The sequence below is a fragment of the Prinia subflava genome, assembly GCF_021018805.1.
Source record: "Prinia subflava isolate CZ2003 ecotype Zambia chromosome W unlocalized genomic scaffold, Cam_Psub_1.2 scaffold_36_NEW, whole genome shotgun sequence".
Taxonomy (NCBI): Eukaryota; Metazoa; Chordata; class Aves; order Passeriformes; family Cisticolidae; genus Prinia; species Prinia subflava.
Window position 1 is genome coordinate 497428 of NW_026960611.1, and position 18219 is coordinate 515646.

Sequence of the window (18219 nt, forward strand, 5' to 3'; positions counted from 1 at the left end):
CCGAGGCTGCCCGGCGGCTGGTGCTTCAGAGACACAGCTCTGCCCCCCTCCCAGGGTCACAGCAGCAAACACGGGCATCTTCTTTTTGAGCCCTACTACCCACTGGGAATTTGTTCATAACAACAGTGTAGCAAAAAGCCTCAAAGCATTTCCAAAGAAGCGGTGGCGGAGTTGGGACAGGGCCATCCCAGCTCCAGCAGGGCAGGAGGAGGCGAGTCAGAATTTCTGGGCATACGAGCAGATGGTGGTAGATTTCCCAGGACTGGACTTAGTGGTGACAGTGAATTCCTCCCACAGCATGCAACAGCCTTGCTGTCCTCCCTCCAATGCTGAGAGAAAGAGCGAGAAGCTATCCCCAGCCCTGTCCTTTTTCTTCCCCTCCCAAACTCACAGTATCTTCCCCCTCCAAGAGAAACTCCCAGAGACAAAAGAAGTGTAGCCAAGTGCTACAACTCCTATCCTTTGCCCCCTTTGTTCTGCTTAAGTACCTATAAGTACCCAGTAGTTAGTTTCCTAGCAAATTATGGGAAAAAAATTCTATAAGTAAAAAGGAAACAAATTAACCCCCTGATGCCTTGGAAGGCTGACCTGAAAGAGACACTGGACAGAGCTAGAGAATAAAGTAGGTATTAATTTAAAGGCCTCCAGGATCCGCCTTGGGCAGGACAGGAGCCTGACAAAGGTTGCACCCAGGGTCACAAAATGTGAATGGTTACAAAATGGCTAACTGATCACAAGATCTTACATTTTTATAAGTCTTCGTCCATTTGCATATATGGTTTTAATTGTCCAATTACAGCTTCAGGTTGTGAGGTCTCATCCTTCTTGTTCCTCCCTTCAGTTCATTGTTGTTTATGGTTTTGGGCCTGAAAGTTGTCCTTGGTTCTCAGCAGGAAAGGAGTTGCTTTGTCTACCTGTTCTGTGAAGAGAGCTTACTGGCACTTAAGGCTCAGAACTACACCTAAGCAGCACAGAACCTGAAAACATGAAAGCTAAAACTCAAGGCATCACCCCAACAATGGTAAAAACTCAAACCACTGCCTAAATCCGAAATACCTGTGGTGTGTCACAGAGGACACGGAAAGAACCACACGAGGACACGCTGGTGAGCGAAGCAGGAAAAAGGGCGAGTTTATTTACAAAACCCAGTTTTATACATTTCCTATGGGGCCTGTGGATTGGAGGATGGAATTCCACCTCTCAATCCACATTGGTCAAGCCAACTATCAACTTTCTCCTCCCACCTAGAAATCTGTAAACAATGAAAGACAGTTAGCAAAACATGGCCATTGTTTATAGCAGAAAGTGTGATAAAGTAAAATTTCTGACTCCAATATGAAGAACATTACAGAAGGCTTAGAAAAGTCTTCAAAACCAGGGTGACATCTCACCCTTTTTATCTTTAAAAAAAGAAAAAGCAGAAAAAGAAAAACGAACAATTTTTTACAATGGAAAAAAACTGTACAGAGTTCAGTGATTATCCAAAGAGGAAACATCAGAGCGATCACTCGCGTCCTCTGCGTCCGAATCATCGCCCGAAGATTCATCCATTTGACGACCTTCAGTCTGGTCATGGCCTCCACCTATCGGCCGGATTCTGCCTCTGCTGTCGCAGGTCAGGACGGACACACTTCGAAGGTACCCAGTGTGCCCCAGTATCTGTGGACACGCACGCATACCCATGCCCCATAACGATCAGATCATAGGGTCCTTCCCATTGTTTGGTGACTAAATTCTGGACCCGAACCGTCTCTCGAGGCTGATGCATGTCGTCTGAAGCCTGCCATGAGAGGAGGTGGTTTACAATGACAGGGTTACTTGAGTTTTGCGGAACCGGAAGGTAGTTGATGATGTACAAAGCCTTGGCCAAGCGACTGTGTGGTGTTTCACCCTGCATTCCCCGTTTTTGTTTGTGGAGAACATGCTTGAGTGTACCATGAGCACACTCTACAATTGCCTGTCCTGTTGGAGAATGAGGGATGCCAAAGTTGTGGTTCACACCCCACGACTGTAGGAACTGCCGTACCTGTTGAGAGGCATAAGCAGGACCATTGTCGGTTTTCACAACGGAAGGTATGCCTAGTACAGCAAAAGCCTGCCTCCAGTGGGCAATGGCATTGTGGGCCTTCTCCCCAGTGTGAGCCGAAGCCCACATCGCAGAGGAGAATGTGTCCACTGTGACATGGACATACTTGAGCCGGCCAAACTCGGCTACCTGGGTGACATCAGTCTGCCAAAGCTCCAAGGCCTTAAGGCCCCTGGGGTTAACCCCTGTCGGCAAAAGCGCACCAAGAGCATGACAGTCGTCACAAGAGTCGACAATGTCACGAGCCTCAGTGGCCGTCAGGTGAAACTGCTTCTGCAGCGTATGCGCATTTTGGTGGAAAAACCCGTGCGATGCCTTGGCCTGCGCGAGTGTGTCAGGCTGAGGAGCAACCCACGCTGGGTTAGCCAACTTGTCAGCCCTCGCGTTACCTTCTACAACAAACCCTGGCAAATTTGTGTGACTTTGTACGCGCAGAACATAATAGGGATGAACCCTGGACTGAATTGCGCACCACAAGGTCTTCAGCAAATGAAACAAGGCAGGGTTACTGACTTCCTTCAAAACTGAATACCCTAATAGCTGTGCAATGTCGGCAACATAAGCAGAGTCCGTGACCAGATTGAAGGGTGTCTGAGAAAATTTTTCAAATGCCATGATGGCAGCCCTTAGTTCAACCAGTTGGGCTGACCCATCCTCATGGCCTTCTAAAACCTGCCACTCGGATCCATCCTTCCAGGTAACAATGGCTTTTCCTGTTTTTCCTGAACCGTCAGTGAAGACGGTGGGTCCTTGCACTGGCTCTTGGCTGTTCTTGGGTCGTAATGAAAATTGAGTATTTTTTGCCACTTGCAGTAGCTTGTGGCTGGGCAGATGATAAGTGATCTGCCCTGAAAAACCCTCTAGAGCACTTTGTAGCGAAACGTTGTTCGCATAGCTCCAATCAAATTCCTCCCTCTGAACCGGGAGTATGATTTTTGAGGGAACTGCACCCATCAATTGCAAACAGCGTTGCCGGCACTTGATTATCAAGTGCGCAATCAATTCAAACAACGCAGTCACCGTCTTATGTGGCTGATGAGGCAGGAAAACCCATTCCAGGATATGCAAAGGATCCGTCCAATCATCATTCCATTGGCCAATGATACCTGTAGGATGTAAATCAGGAGTGGTGACGAATACAGTGACATCAATGGAAGGTTCAGTGCGGTATACCTGGCGAGCCAAAACAGCTTGCTGCACCTCCTCCAGCATTTTTTGTGCCTCAGGGGTCAATTGACGAGGTGACTTCAAATCAGTGTCCCCTTTCAACAATTCAAACAAGGGAGACAGTTGTGAGGTGGTCAGTCCCAGGTAAGGACATAACCAAGTGATGACACCTACCAGCTTCTGAGCATCATTCAGTGTCTTCACCGATTGCACAAACTGCACCTCCTGGTGACGGATAGTCCGTTCCAGAATTTTGACACCCAAATATTTCCAGGGAGGTTGCTGTTGTACCTTTTCTGGAGTCACCTGCAGTCCATGTGAATGCAGAGCATTCAACAACTGAGGCTGTATCCTCAGCAGCTCATCCTGGGTGGGCACAGCCACCAAAATGTCGTCCATATAATGATAGACATGAGCATCGGGAAACTGCTTGCGAACTCCAGACAAGGCACGGGCCACATACCATTGGCATAATACCGGGGAATTTCGCATGCCTTGAGGCAAAAATTTCCATTGATATCTCTGCGCAGGTTCAGCATTGTTTGTTGCAGGTACCGTGAATGCAAATTTTTGTCTGTCATTGGGATGCAGAGGGATCGTAAAAAAACAATCCTTCAGATCCACAATGAGGACCGGCCAGTCCGCGGGAAGCATGGTAGGCGATGGCATGCCCGCCTGCAATGTCCCCATGCCTTCCATCACGGCATTGATTTTTCGGAGGTCTTGTAGCAACCTCCATTTCCCAGACTTCTTCTTAATGCAAAATACAGGAGTGTTCCAGGGACTGGTAGATGGCTCCAGATGCCCCTGGTCCAACTGCTCCTGAACAAGTTCACGAAGGGCGACTAGCTTGTCATGAGAGAGGGGCCACTGATTCTCCCAGATGGGTTTGTCCACCAGCCACTGTAAAGGAGGCGTGGGACACTCTGCACCCTTCATCACAGTGGCCCCCATTAAAAATCCGTGCTAATTCGCACCCCCCACGCGGCCAAAACATCCCTCCCCCAGAGGCTCTTAGCAGTCTCCGTAACATGAGGCCAAATCATGGCCTTCTGTCCCTCCGGGTTGGTGATGACCATGGGATTCTGGCTCACGTAGCATTGCTTCGTTCCTCCTAAGCCCGCGACAGGTGTCTGTACCAGGCTCAAAGGGCACTGCCGGGGCCAAGCCGCCAGGGAGAAAATGCTCACGTCGGCCCCGGTATCCAGAAGGCCACGAAGTTGAGTCTCCGGCGGCATTGCACCAGCCATGGAAACGGTACACACCATCTCAGGACGGTCTTTGATCAGGACCGCGGTCCAGTGGACTTGAGGCGACCCAGTAGAACCGGAGCCTATGTCACCTCATGACCAATCCTCCATCCTGGAAACAGAAGACTTAAAAGGAACAAGTTGAGCAATACGGGTGCCTTTTGCAATAGTCAAAGGGGGGGTGGGTGTAGAGACCATCCCATGAATTTGCCCTGAGAAATCAGCATTGATGAGTCCTGTGTGCACAATGCTACCCTGAATGATGGCACTAGACCTTCCCATGAGGAAAGCACTCATGCCATCACCCAAAGGACCAAAAGCATCCAAGGGGACCCTCTGTATCTTGTCCGAGTCTATGAGGACAGATTCTGCTGTGCAGACGTCAACACCTGCTGAACCGCAGGTACTGGCTGCAAGCCTGCTAAGCAGACCTCCATCGGTTCGGGCGGGGGCAGAGACACTTGTGTCTGAGCGCGTCTCTGCTTCGCGCTGCGTTTCGTGTTTCCCGACGCCAGAAGGGGATGACCATTGACATGCACCGTCGCCTTGCAATTATTTGTGTAGTGATTTGGTTTTCCACATCGAGCGCACAGAAACAAGGGTGCTGTGGTTTTCTGCACTTTCTTCCCCTGTTTTTTCCTGGTTTGGGCACTGCCCTGCTGTTGCAGCCTGGCCTGAGGGACTATCCAAGCAGGCTGCATCACAGTAGCCATGGCTGGTTGTACAGCCGTAGCCACAGGTGGCTACACAGCAGCCACCAAGGCAACCGACTTGGGACTTGGTGTGCCTATCTTTGCACAGGCTTCCACCATCTGAGGGATGGACAGATCACCAGGAAGTGCATCGATGATCCTCCTGCAATCAGTATTGCAGTTGCCTCGGGCCAAGTAATAGCTTCCTAGACTTGGGATCACTAACCTGCTTTTCCACTGCAGAAGTCAGCTTTCCTGCAAAATGCAGGAAAGACTCATCAGCTCCTTGGACAATTGTCACAAACAATTCCTCTGGAGCAGCCATCGCTATGGTCTGAACCAGAGCTGCCATGCCTATCTGCTGGCACTGCTCAAGCACCAAGGGCTCAAACCCAACTTGTCCATTGGCATCGGCATAATTTCCAATGCTCAGCAGCTTATCGGTATTAACCGTGTGCCTGACATCAGTTGGGCCTAGTGTGGCATTTTGCTCCACTGTTCTGATTGCTAGCTGATTCCATTTTGACTCGAAAATGTTGTATTCGACAGGTGGAAACAGAGAACGAGCTAGACTCCGGGTGTCGTAAGGTGTTAAAAGAGGACCGTTGAGAAACCGGAGCATCTGCATTACTTCACCAGACCCCAGGCCATATTTCCCCACCTTATCACGAAGCTCCATCAGGGCCTTCCAAGGCAAAGGCTGGTGGGTGTTATGGGTAACACCTGTTAGGACAGGGAAAGCCTGGAGACCTCCTGGTAGGGTGGCAGTACCTACCACATCCCATCCCGTGGGCTCCACAGGGACAGAGGCAGACACTTGGCTGGGGGCCAGCTGAATGCCAGACACCGGAGGTCCAGCAGCATCAGCAACAACATCAGCAGAGCTAAAGAGCCTCTTTTCAGACTCCGGATGACGATGTGTACACATGCATTCCTCCACTTCCTCCATCTTAACTCTAACCTCCCCCCAAAATCGCTCCTGGTCCTTGGGCTGCACTTTGACGTTACAAGGGGAGAGTGTCCAGGTGGAGGATCCCAGAGCGCGGGGTCTCTTGGTCTTGGGAAGGGCTGGCCAGACCCCAGCTTTGTCCCCACCCGTGCTGAAGTTAAAAACTGCGCTCCCATTGCAGGCGCAGCGCCGGTGGGAGGCTGCAGGGGCAGGCCCGCTGGCGCTGCCGCAGCCTTGGTGGTGCCTGCGCCTGCTGGCAGGCCAGTAGCAGCGGCCGCCGCAACACGGGTACAGGGCTCTTTGATATGCGTAGGTTCTGACAGAGCCCCTGAGCCCCGGGCAGGCAGATTGCGATGTGCTGGGAGGGGTGCGGCTGGCAAAGCTATCGCTCTGCTGTGCACTGTGTTCAAGGGCGCCTGCGCACTCAGCGTGAGGGGGGTGGGGGCGGGGGGCAGGCACCGGTGGTGCCCACGGGGCTGCGCCCCTGTCATGCGCCGCTATCAACAGTGCAGGCGCAGTCCGCGCCGGGGGAGAGCGCGGAACCGGCTGTGGCACGGCTCGCTGGACTGCATCCCCGTCTCATGCTGCAATCAATGGCACAGGTACGGTCCGCACCGGGGGAGAGCGGGGAGCTGGCATTGGCGCGGTTCGTGGGACTGCACCCTCACCGTGCACTGTGGTCAGCACCGCAGTCACGGCCAAAAAGCCGACACAGACCCCGCCTCCAGGGGCGTCCGCCCCCTGCACGCTCTACAGAAGCGGCGCAGGCGCAGGGGCACCCAAGTGGGGCGGCGCAGAGGGTGCCTCCACTCTTCACGTATCCAGAGGATACGTCGTGGAAGTTCCGCAGTTCGGGCAGATCATGGTAATGGAATCATGCTCTACAAGGGGCGGGGGCCACGCCACGGGTTCCTCCCCGCCTGTCAATGCTGGGAAAGATTGAATGGAAGGCTCCCCCACCCCCGCTCGCTGGCGCCGTGGCACAGGAGTGGGCGGGGCCAGCTGTGACGACTGTGAGGCCCCGCCCCCTCGCTGTTTGAGCGGCCAGGGCGGGCTCAGGCTTCCCTTGTTCCCCAAAAATTCCAAATATGAATCAGAGAGGGAGAAATCTTCCAGCGCAGCAACCGGAGGGAGAGGAAAATAATCCTCCGACCTCGGAGACGGGGGATCGAGCTCGGACAGGAATCCCGCATCTGACACCTCGGCCCCGCCCCTTTGCAGCCCCCCACCTACCACCGGGAAGAGGGGGTCGCTCCGAGACTCTACCGAGATCTCGGAGCTGGCGGGATCCATTTCCCGGAAAAGGAGATCAACCTTTTGCCACACAACTAACAACCTGGCTGCCTCCAGCATGAGGGCAGAGGAGAGAGAGTCCATGAGGCACTCCCCCAAACTGCGCCACACCTCCTCAGAAAATGCGTCCGCCGGATCGCAAAAGAAGCCACGCCCCTGGGCCCATTCAAACAAACCCTGAAGTTCTGCCCAGGAGACAGGAATGTGCTTTCGTTCCATAACAGATTTCCAGACATCCAAAGCTATGGAGTCCTCTTTCAAGACCGCACCAAAAGGCATTAGTGGATGCACGGCTGGACAAGCAGGGACATGTGCACAATCCTGCTCTTAGCTTAAGGGATGAGTAGAAGATGAAACGTCCTTGAACCATTCCTTAGATGGGATAAGGAGGAAGTAAAGCTTGGAACAATAGCTGTAACAGGATGCTAGACAGGATGCATTGACCATAAGTTAGGGAGGATTTGCAGCATTTAGCCTCATGGACAGAGCTTCTGAACCAATTATGTATACTGCAAGGACACGTGAACACTATGGTTTAACCAATGATGTTCAGAGTTAGGTGCATGATATGCTTAGCACAGTATAAATGTAAGCCAAATAGCTGAACAAACGAGCAAGATTTTTAACTCATATTGAGTGTTGTCTTGACTCTGGCTGATTCCCCGGCCAACAGGCATTGTGCAGCAGAAAAAAGGGGTGAACCCGCCAAACGACAGAGCCACAGAGCCTAGGCAAGGAGTGAAAGGCACGACAAAGCTCACCCAGACAGTCCTACCACACACATCGGGGTCACCAGATGTCACAGAGGACATGGAAAGAACCACACGAGGACACGCTGGTGAGCGAAGCAGGAAAAAGGGCGAGTTTATTTACAAAACCCAGTTTTATACATTTCCTATGGGGCCTATGGATTGGAGGATGGAATTCCACCTCTCAATCCACATTGGTCAAGCCAACTGTCAATCAACTTTCTCCTCCCACCTAGAAATCTGTAAACAATGAAAGACAGTTAGCAAAACATGGCCATTGTTTATAGTAGAAAGTGTGATAAAGTAAAATTTCTGACTCCAATATGAAGAACATTACAGAAGGCTTAGAAAAGTCTTCAAAACCAGGGTGACAGTGTTGCATTAGAAATCAATCACCTGAATCAAACTGCTTTTCACTGTTTTTCAGTGTACAATCAGTAATAGTAAATGAAAGTAATAAAGGTAGCAAAAATTAATCTCTTTAAATTTAGGGCTTTTGGGGTATTTTTGTAGTTTTCAGAGTGAATGGTGCATCCTCAGTTGTGTGTTCTTAAGGCTACACGATGTGTATTAGCAGGCAAAATGGAAATTGCAAGGTTTTTTTCTCTCAAAATTACAGATGTGCTACATTGATTATTGTCACTGTAGGACACGAAATTAACCACACAGACTCCATGAATTCTCAGAAGCCTAGAAAGAACATTTATTCAAAATGTAATTTCTTTTTATACTATTTACAGAGACTAGTATGATTGGATGAGCAAAGTTAACACCTCTTCAACCACATTGGTCAAGCCAGAGGGCCATCAAGAAGTCCCTCTTATAAAAAGAATGAATAACAGATACAGTTAATAAAACATTTCTTTTTGTGTACAGCAAATCACCTGGGAAAGAAATTTCACAAACCAAAACATTTCACACATGAAATCAGGGCTACAGATTATAGTTGATAACTTGAGTCATTTTGATTTCCTCTGACCCATAATAAATACTTTCCTCAGAAGATGGGAGTTACTTCAGAAAATTCATATGGTCTGGAATCTAGACACGCTTGCACCCCAAAATGAAGGATATAGCAACAAAAGACCAATTCTTCTCGACAAATAGTTAAATTGGCTTGAGTTATCACTGAGAAAGCTGTTTCAGGTACCATTAGCAATAGGATGCTTCCAATTTGACCAGTCAGAGCTCTTTCAGAAGGAAAGGAATGTAGATATAAACTTCAGGGAAAACACCAGTAGAAGGAACATCAAAATAAAATGATAATTCAAAAGTACCCCAACTTCCTAGCAGCTTCTCATGGTAGTAAATTTTTTTCCTCATCTGTTTATGGAACTCTCCCTTTGGTATTGCTTGCCTGGACCAAGTCACACTTTCCTATGTTGTCCTTGTTGTCTGGCAGCACAAATAAATAGTTATTCAGGTTTAAGTGGTGACATGTCAGGTGGGCTGTCTTGGTTGACTGTGTTGTCTCTTCAAGCCTTTCCAACTCGTCATCTCTCTCTTTGTGCCAGTTGTTTCTGTCATCAGTTTTGTCTTGTCACTTCTCTGTTTCTGCATCTGTATTTTTGTTGTTGTTGTTTTTGTGGTTGTTTCCCTGTATGTCCCCCTCCTCCCCTTCTATCATCATCGCTCTGAGATCCTCTGCTCTCATCTTGGGCTCTGCTATGCTGTGTTCCTCTGACTGCCTGGTTTTAAAAATGTTACCCTGTTGACTCAGTGTTAAGTGGAAAATGAACATACAGGAAGGGAAGAGGTTGCCTTGGTGGCTGCTGACATTAAAGTTGCTTATAACTTTAGGCACTTGTAGTCCTGATCTCTTCAGAGAATTAGCCAGAACCAACAATGAGAGAATGAGGCTAAGGATGTCTAAATTTATAGAAGTGAGCTTGTAGGTGGCTGTAAGAAAACCTTGAGGTACTATGGAACTAATTTGTTTCCCTAGAGCAGGAAAGGCATTTTATGTTCTTTGTCAAATTAAAGCATGCAGTAAAGCATCAGACCAAAATTTGTTCCCCTGTGTGCCATTCCCACAGATGCCCTTCAGCATCCTGTTCTGGACTTTGTTCTCCAAAGGCAACAATGATAGGGCTGCGGTCTTCCATTAACTTGTTTGGAGTAAGGCTTTGGGAGCAAGTCCTTTAAATCTCTAAAAGAGTAGTAACAAATGTAAACAAATCTTTACTGCACAGTGTAGCAGCTTTGACTAAAACAAATATAGTTCAGACCCAGAAGCATAGTAACAACAACAGTAACTTTGTAACTGGCTTAGAATTTTTTTTTTAATTTTCCCCTCCAAGCCAGCAAGACAGAGCAACAGCAAGGTGCTGGTAATAATGGTCCCTGAATAGCCTATCAAATCTGATTAGTTGCAAGACACTATATTTTAGCTAAATGTTTTTTGGAAAGATGATGAAATGTGGCTGGCAGCCTGTTCTAAGGTTACTGTGGGCAGTGTTTAGCAATTCTGACAGTGCCTTCTGCAGTAATAGTATCTTAAGTGCACACACACAGTGCATCAGGAAGAGGTAGTGTGATATAAACTCAAATGCTACCTGAATCTACAGTGTGACTGTCTCTCTGGAAATGGTGCACTTCATGATTAGTTTGCTAATGATGTGCCTTAGCTAGTTCTGTAGTTAAAATAAGGTGTTGCATAGGGTAGAGGAATAATTTTTCCCACTGTGCCTTAAACTTAATGCAGGTGCCTGGTCTACATGTGGCCAAATGCCAGTGCAGCCATAAGTGTATGTTTTTCCTAACAACCTACTGTGAGATGTGGTCAAGAACAGAGCAGAGCAGGCCCAAAACTTGAAATAGAAAGAAAACTTTATTAAACTACATAACAACAGAAAATAGAAAAGAAAAGAAAACCTAAACACCCAAAAACAGAAATGAAAACCTCCCAGAACATTGCTTCTCCTCCCCCCAATTTCCACCCCTTACATGCTCAAACTGTTAACACTTACACATTACCCTCATCTTACTTGCTTAAACCAAAACCCTGGGTTCCCAATCAGTCATCATCACTCAAAAAAGCCACAATCTTTAATTCATCCAGGGAGAGAGGAGTCTCTCTCGCACCACAGACCCCCCACAGGAAACAAAGGTCCATCCTCCTGTGTTCCCATGTCACCCATGGCACCACCCGGAGAAGTCTGCCATGGTGACACCCTCCTTTCCATGTCCAGTGCTCTCACCACCGTCCATGGACCAAAACCGCATATAGGGCTCTTTTAAGGATGTTTGGCCAAGTACCAAAAACCAGCCATCTTCTCATATTTGGACAAGCAGTCCCCCCCACATTTACCCCTGGGGCCGAGGGTTTCCAAGAACAGAGGTCTTCATCCTTCAAGACAGAGGGCGCCACCACACCTTCTTCCTCTCTTCTCTGTTCTCCACTCCTACAGTGGCAATCACTGCCACAAAGCCTTTGGTTTCAAGCCAAATGCATCCACCCAAATACAGTCTTATTTATGTTCAGGAGAATTCAGGGTCCGTCTATGGCTAACATTATGCAAGAAAAGTCCAGCCCAAAACCCACTCCTCTTCATCTCTGCCCATCTGGGGTTCTTTTCATCGTCCTTTATCATCTTGGTCCCAGGCTGTCTCTCTTCTGAAATCATCAGCCATGAGAATCAGTGTCTGGGAATAGTTTTCTTCTGCCTCAGAAAGAGTTAAAAGCTCCCGGCAGGGCCACAGGCTTGGGCACTTGCAGGCTCGGCAACTCCCCCACTCCACTGGGCACCTTCTCCTAGGGGGGGACGAGATGGGATGAGGGCGGGGGGGGGGGGGGGGACACGACACACAGAAGGCGCCTCCAAAGTTCTTCACCCCTCCATCCTGGATGGGGCTGGCTCAGCTCCAGTCCCGTTTGCTCTCTTCTCCCTCCGGGACACTGGCCTACCTCAGCCTGGCCGCATGGTTCCCCTCCCCCACCCAGCCTTGTAAGCTGGGCAGGGGAGGAGGAGAAGATGCTCCCCTCCTGAAAGCAGAACCAGAAAGAGGAAGTCTCTCTGGGAGTCCTTGCTTTTAACCCCTTGTGTCCTCAGAGGCATGTCTAAGCCCTCTGGCCACTCTAGGTGCCAGCATTCAAACCTGACCACTGATTGGTTTGACCACAGCTTCCTGAAAAACTCACTTCCCCTCAAACCAAGACACTGCACTAGGATTTTACTACAAGATTGCCTACAAAAGCAAGATTGTCTTGGTTTGGCAAGACAGGTGTCTGTCAGGGAAAGCTGGAGCTCTCCTTGGAATGGAGAGTGTAAACCCCCTCCCTCCAAATTATTACAATTTTGAAATTAGGGGCTTTCAAGCTAAAATATGGGAATAGGAATAACAGTTCTTTACTAGGGATATTAAAAATGCAAATGCAGTAGTACAAAAAAAACAAACAAGCAAACAAACAAAAGTCCTAGAAAACCCTGACAGAGTCAGAGATACGACCTGAAACCCTGTTGTCAGGGTGTTTGAAGCAGTCCAAATAAATCTTCCTGGAGTAACAGATGTTGTTCTGTGGAGTTGAGATGATCCTGTAGAAAAAGGGTCCAGTGATGGCGAGATGGGTGCGGTCTTCATCCGGGAATCCAGTGGAAAAGTGGATGCTTGGTGTTCCTACATCTAAGTTTTTATCTTGGTAGAAATGGTTGGCTCCCTCCACACTGGGTAGAGCATCTCACAACAGGATGATGTAATGTGTCATCTTTGGTGAGCCTTAATGGCCCATTAAGAGAAGGTATCCCCCCGGAGAGTGGACAGTGGTGAAAGAGATAAGAAACACTGCCCCACCTGGTTTTAACAGCTGGCCTATTATCAGAAGGCATCCACCCTCCTGCCCCCTAGAGTTACAAGAGGTAAAGAAAAAACATCTCCCCAACTGGTTTCAACAGATGAAATAGAATACACTTTTTTTTTTGTTACATAACCCAAGACGTTATCGACCCCTTATTCTATTACCATCTGTATCATACCTAAATCAATAAACTCTGCTATGCAGAATGAATCTTTATACGCAATTCTCACTTAGAATTAGGCTTCTATGTGGTACTCAACTGGTTTCTCCATCTTTCTGCATTACCCACTAAGTGTAACCAGGTCCTTGAGCAAAAAACAATCCCACGGATGGGTTTGCCTTTGCCTGATGTGGGGTTAATCCAAACAGTTTTTCCTAAAATACCCTTCATACCTTACAGTATTATCTGTGTCTGAAAGATGCAGCTTATTTCATGTGTAGGTAGTATTCAAAGTATTCAGGATGCTGTAGTCTGCAGTCTGATCTTCCCCTTTGTGGCACTGGGACTAATAAAGTGGTTGACATGCAACTGTACTGGGTTTTTTTGTGTCTTTGCTCTTAACATCCTTTCTGAGGTGGCAGGCTTGGCACTGTTTCACCACCTTTTTCTTCTGCCTTTGAAACTGCAGTGTTTTATTTGCTTCTAAGAAGCAGTTGCCAGCTAATGCTAAAACCAGTTCTCTGGCTTTAGTGGACTGGTTTTGAACATAATGCCAATGTTGACAGAGATGGGGAGATGTTCTGAGAGGAACTTGACAAATGTCGAGCAGAATGACACTCTTATGTACAAGGTACACCTGGAGTTGCCCAGCATGACTCACTTGCCCATGGCCCAGTGTCTGCTCACTGTGTTTTGCAGTCTGGTTGCACCCAGGTAATCTTCATACAGCTTTGGCTTTAGCTGTGTGTTGAAATTCTGTTAGCCACTATGGTTGGTTCACCTACTGATTTCAACAAAATGTTGAAAGGGACTTGAGCACAGCAAAAGGAGCTTTCCTAAAGTGCTTGAAACTGGCTCTTCCTGCCCCCAGATGTGTCAGCAGCTATCAGGAAGAATAGCTAAGGTGTCTGTATAATCCTCACCTTATGACACCCTTTAAGGTAACATTTGCAGTTAGAATCAGCAATGGAAACAGTGAGGCTAAGAGTAAGATCTTGATAGGGGAATGATGGGTGTGAATGTTAGATCTGCTCCACGTTGTGCTTTGAGTGCTGTCTGCTGCTGGTGGGGTGTACCAGATAACTTCATGTTTTTGAAGAATGGCTGTTGGACATTTCATATAGCTGGAGGGCTTCAGAAACAAAGGGCAACTCTGATTCTTTGTTATGTATAATGCCACAAGGAGGACTTTAAAAATAATTTATTTTAAGAATTATGCTGTGATGTCTTAAGAAAGATATTGTGATATATTTCTAATCTAGCAAAAGAACCAATTATGTTATTGAATACACCATGAGCATCCTGGAGGAGCTCTTTCTCAGGACAGGCTGGCTCTGTTAAAAACTGGCTAGGTGTTTCCGTGTTTAACATCTCGGCTGTGTAGGATTTGCATCCAAATTTTAAGTTGCTAATAAAATTCTGTGGACAGTAAATGAGGCCTCTTGTTAGCATTGTTTTCTTGTGTGTATCCAAAAATATCTTCCTAATGGTACCATTTATTGTATACCTGTATTGTGCATTATCCAGTGTTTCTAGACAAGTGCCATGATGGCTGACTGCATAACCAATATTATAGTATCCCTTTTCAGAGCAGCGAGGATTAAACTGAAGAGGATAAGCATGGTATTTCCAGTTGGAAGGGCTAGTCTTAATGCTAGCGGAGGCAGGGTGTGCTCTATGGTGCTGGGACAGAGCGGCCTCTGAGCACTGTAATCTGGAAAACTGCCTTTCTGATCAACCTGGCTGCTTCTTGGCTCTGTTTTGTACTTTCTTCTCAATTTTGCCAGTTAGACTGTCAGATCCTGGGCTAAGTTGTCTGCTTAATCAATTCTCAGAGCTATAAAATAATTTTTCTTATCTGTCTTGGGAACAGGATAAACAACATCTGCCACATGTCCCTTAATCTAGAGATACGACAGTGTAGAACTGCATAGGCTTATGCTGTACTACATGTTGTTAAAGCTGTTTTAAAATGTTTTTCAGGTTCTAAATGGCTTCAAAGAAGTTGGGATCTGAGTCTCATGGTAAGTGAAATTTGGTATCCCTGTCTCTTCAGTAGGATGAATCCTACTATTGTTGCTGACTCATGTCCCAGCCTAGACAGTCCATAGAGAGACTAATCTGTTTAGCCTCCTAGTAGTTTGGTTTTTTTTAGAAATTATGTACCTTACTTTCCTTCTTGCATAGGTACTTGCTGATGCCATGCCTGTTCTCTGGTTAAACTGAAATTCAGCCTGTGACTGTTTCCTACTTGTTCATGACAGAATAATGCCTTCCCCTTCCCCTCACTTTCTCCTTCAAAATCAAAACTGAACTGCAGTTGTGGTATTGATTTGATGTTTGCTGAAGTGGACTCTAGATTTGTATCTCCTTTCTATGGAAGTCGCATGAACAGCTGGATTGAATGTGAAGCTTTTAATATAGCATAGAACTATGCTCGCTTTTTGCTCAGCAGTGATTTTTTTTTCCTAAATTGGACTAATCTGGTTCAGCAGGCAAGTGAAGAGAATATCTTCTACATTTGAGATGCATAGTGTCATGTAGATGATTGGTATAATAAAAATTATTTGCCTGTATATGTGCTTATTTCCTAAGGATTAATATTTCTGTGGAACTTTAAAGTCCAGTTTGTTGTCATGTATCTTCTTCAAATCAGCAATCATTCAGTGCAGTACTGGGCAGGTCATGTGAAATTTCTAACATAATTTTTCGTGCTACAGGAACTTCTGCTTTTAGAAACTCAGTATTGATCATTCTGGATAATCTTTCTGATAAGAGGGTTCTGGAGAATTCCATTTTTCTTTCAGCTTTTTATTCAGTCTTGCCAGTAAAAAGTTGAACTACAGAATAAGAAATGCCTCACTTAAATACATAGTTAAGGATTAATAAAAATGACCAATCAAAACTTAATTTTTATATGGTCTTCTTTGCGGCCCAGTGATCCTGCTGCAAGATAATGAATTTATTTGCTATCTGACAGCTTTTTACCAGTTGTTCTCTTGTATCTATGAACATTCCGAACTGCTTGCCTTTTGAGTCTATTTTTACTTCTCTCTTTTCCTTCCTAAACCAGACTAGCAAAGACACTGCTCAGAGCTAGAATTCAGTCTGTCTTAAATATTTCTCAAAACAGTATGGTGTGGTGGAACATGCTCTTGTCTTCAAAATAACAAAATCAAAACAAAGGGTGCTGTAAGCTGGCTGCTTAACTTGTCTACTCTGTGTACCTTCTGTTCCTAATGATACCAGTGACATTGTCGTGGTATTGTTTCTGAGGACTAGTAAAGCAACTTCCTTGGCTTATTATGTCTTAAGAAATTAGCAAGGCTTTTTTTTTTCAGTTTTCTCCAGGGTTGTTAAGAATTAATTCAACCAAGTGAATTTTGGGTTGCTGTAAAGCATCTAGTCCAACAGCTACCTGTTTTTTATGAGTTCAATGTCTCTGGCAGGCTGATGAAATCAGTCAATACAGTTGATGTATCTCTTGTACTTATTATTGAGCTGCTTATTGGAGGTTAGAGGACTGTTGTTGAATCACAGAATAGTTGAGGTTGGAAGGGACTTCTGGAGATGGTCATGTCCAAAACCCTGCTCAAGTAGAGCCACCTAAAGCACCTACTCAGGACTGTGTTCAGATGGAGATGAAGATGGGAACATAAGGTATGGATGGAGAGGAAGGAACACTTTTCCTATTTTGGAGGGTGTTATTGGCTGTCTTGGTTCGAAAGACAGGTATCTGCTAGGGAGGAGGAGGACCTCCCTAGGGATGGAGAAGTCAAATCCCCTCCCTCCAAATTATTATGATTTAGGAAATTGAGGAGGCTTTCAGGCAGAGGTATGGGGATAGGAATAACAGTTCTTTACTGGTATGTATGACAAAGCAAACAAACAACTACAGCATTAATAATAAACAGAACCAGGAACCTTGGGGGCTTTGTTTCACAAAGCCCAGGGCAGTCTGATCTTGGTGCCCCTGCGGGACTCCGAGAAACCAAGCTGGAGTGGTGGAAAATCCCGGGCTGGTGGATGAGATCAGATGCTCTGTGGTGGTAGCTGGAACGGCAGGGATGTCTCAGCAGGGCAGGGCAGTGCAGGGCCACAGAGTAGCAGAAAGCCTCAAAGCAGTGCCGAAGAGGCCGCAACGGCAGGAGGAGGCGAGCTCAGAATACCTGGGCACACAAGCAGATGAGCAGATGATGGTAGATTTCCCAGGGCAAGACAGAGTGATGACAGTGAACTCTTCCTGCAGCGAGCAGCAGCCCAACTGTCCTCTCTCCTATGCCAAGAGCAAAAGTGAGCAGATGCCCCCAGTTCTGTCCTTTACCTCCCCCAAACCTCGAGTTATCTCCCCCCTCTGAGGGAAACTCCCAGAGACCCAAAAACAATAGCTGTATCCTGGTGCTGCCATCTCCTTTGGCCACTTCTTTGTTTTAGTCAAGCACTCAGTCATTAGTCTCCTAGCAACTTATGTGAAAAAAATTCTATAAGTGAAAAAGAAACAAATCTAACCCCCAACATTGGCATACACCTATAACTGTGCCTAAGCGTGTAACTTCAAATGCTCTCATAATTTGAATAATTGGAAGTTCAAGCTTAAGTTCCAGAAATTAGTACCATCTAGAAATACAACTCTCATCTATTGCAGAAAAGGTTTGTTATATCAAGTGCAGTATGTTAATATTGCTGTTGAATTATCACTGTCACTATATAACTTGAAAGCTTTTAATTCCAGTTTCTGAGAATTATGTGTGTTTTGTGACCACAAAAACTAAGTTCCACTTGGTTTCAAAACTGTTCCCCATTTATAATTAGTAACTGGTTTTATCTGAAATGTTTCCATTTTGCTACTGTAAGAACGAAATTGTTGCTTGATGAGACACTTAGTAGGGTTTACATTTTTTTCATATACTCTGAATTACATGCATGGGAGAAATACCAACAAGATATTCTCAAGAGGTCAAAACAAGAAGAAAAACTTTACTGGCAACTTCAGAAAATCTGAGAACCTTAGCAAAAGGTTTAGAGCAGCATTCAATCAACATGAAACACTTCACAAAGTATTAACTTAGCCTATTCAA

The 18219-nt window shown here is 46.5% G+C and overlaps 1 protein-coding gene across 5 annotated transcripts in view; it reads left to right on the plus strand.

The window, feature by feature from the left end:
* Window positions 1-18219, plus strand: part of LOC134565152 (ubiquitin-associated protein 1-like) — a 74644-nt gene that overhangs the window by 12956 nt on the left and 43469 nt on the right. For 4 of the 5 annotated variants that reach the window (XM_063424605.1, XM_063424600.1, XM_063424604.1 and 1 more), the window contains exon 2: window positions 15125-15165. The exons of the other annotated variant lie outside the window; for it this stretch is intronic. In XM_063424605.1, the coding sequence (XP_063280675.1) occupies window positions 15132-15165 (34 nt within the window). In that variant the 5' untranslated portion in view covers window positions 15125-15131. The remainder of the gene's footprint in view (window positions 1-15124; window positions 15166-18219) is intronic. 5 annotated transcript variants of the gene reach the window in all.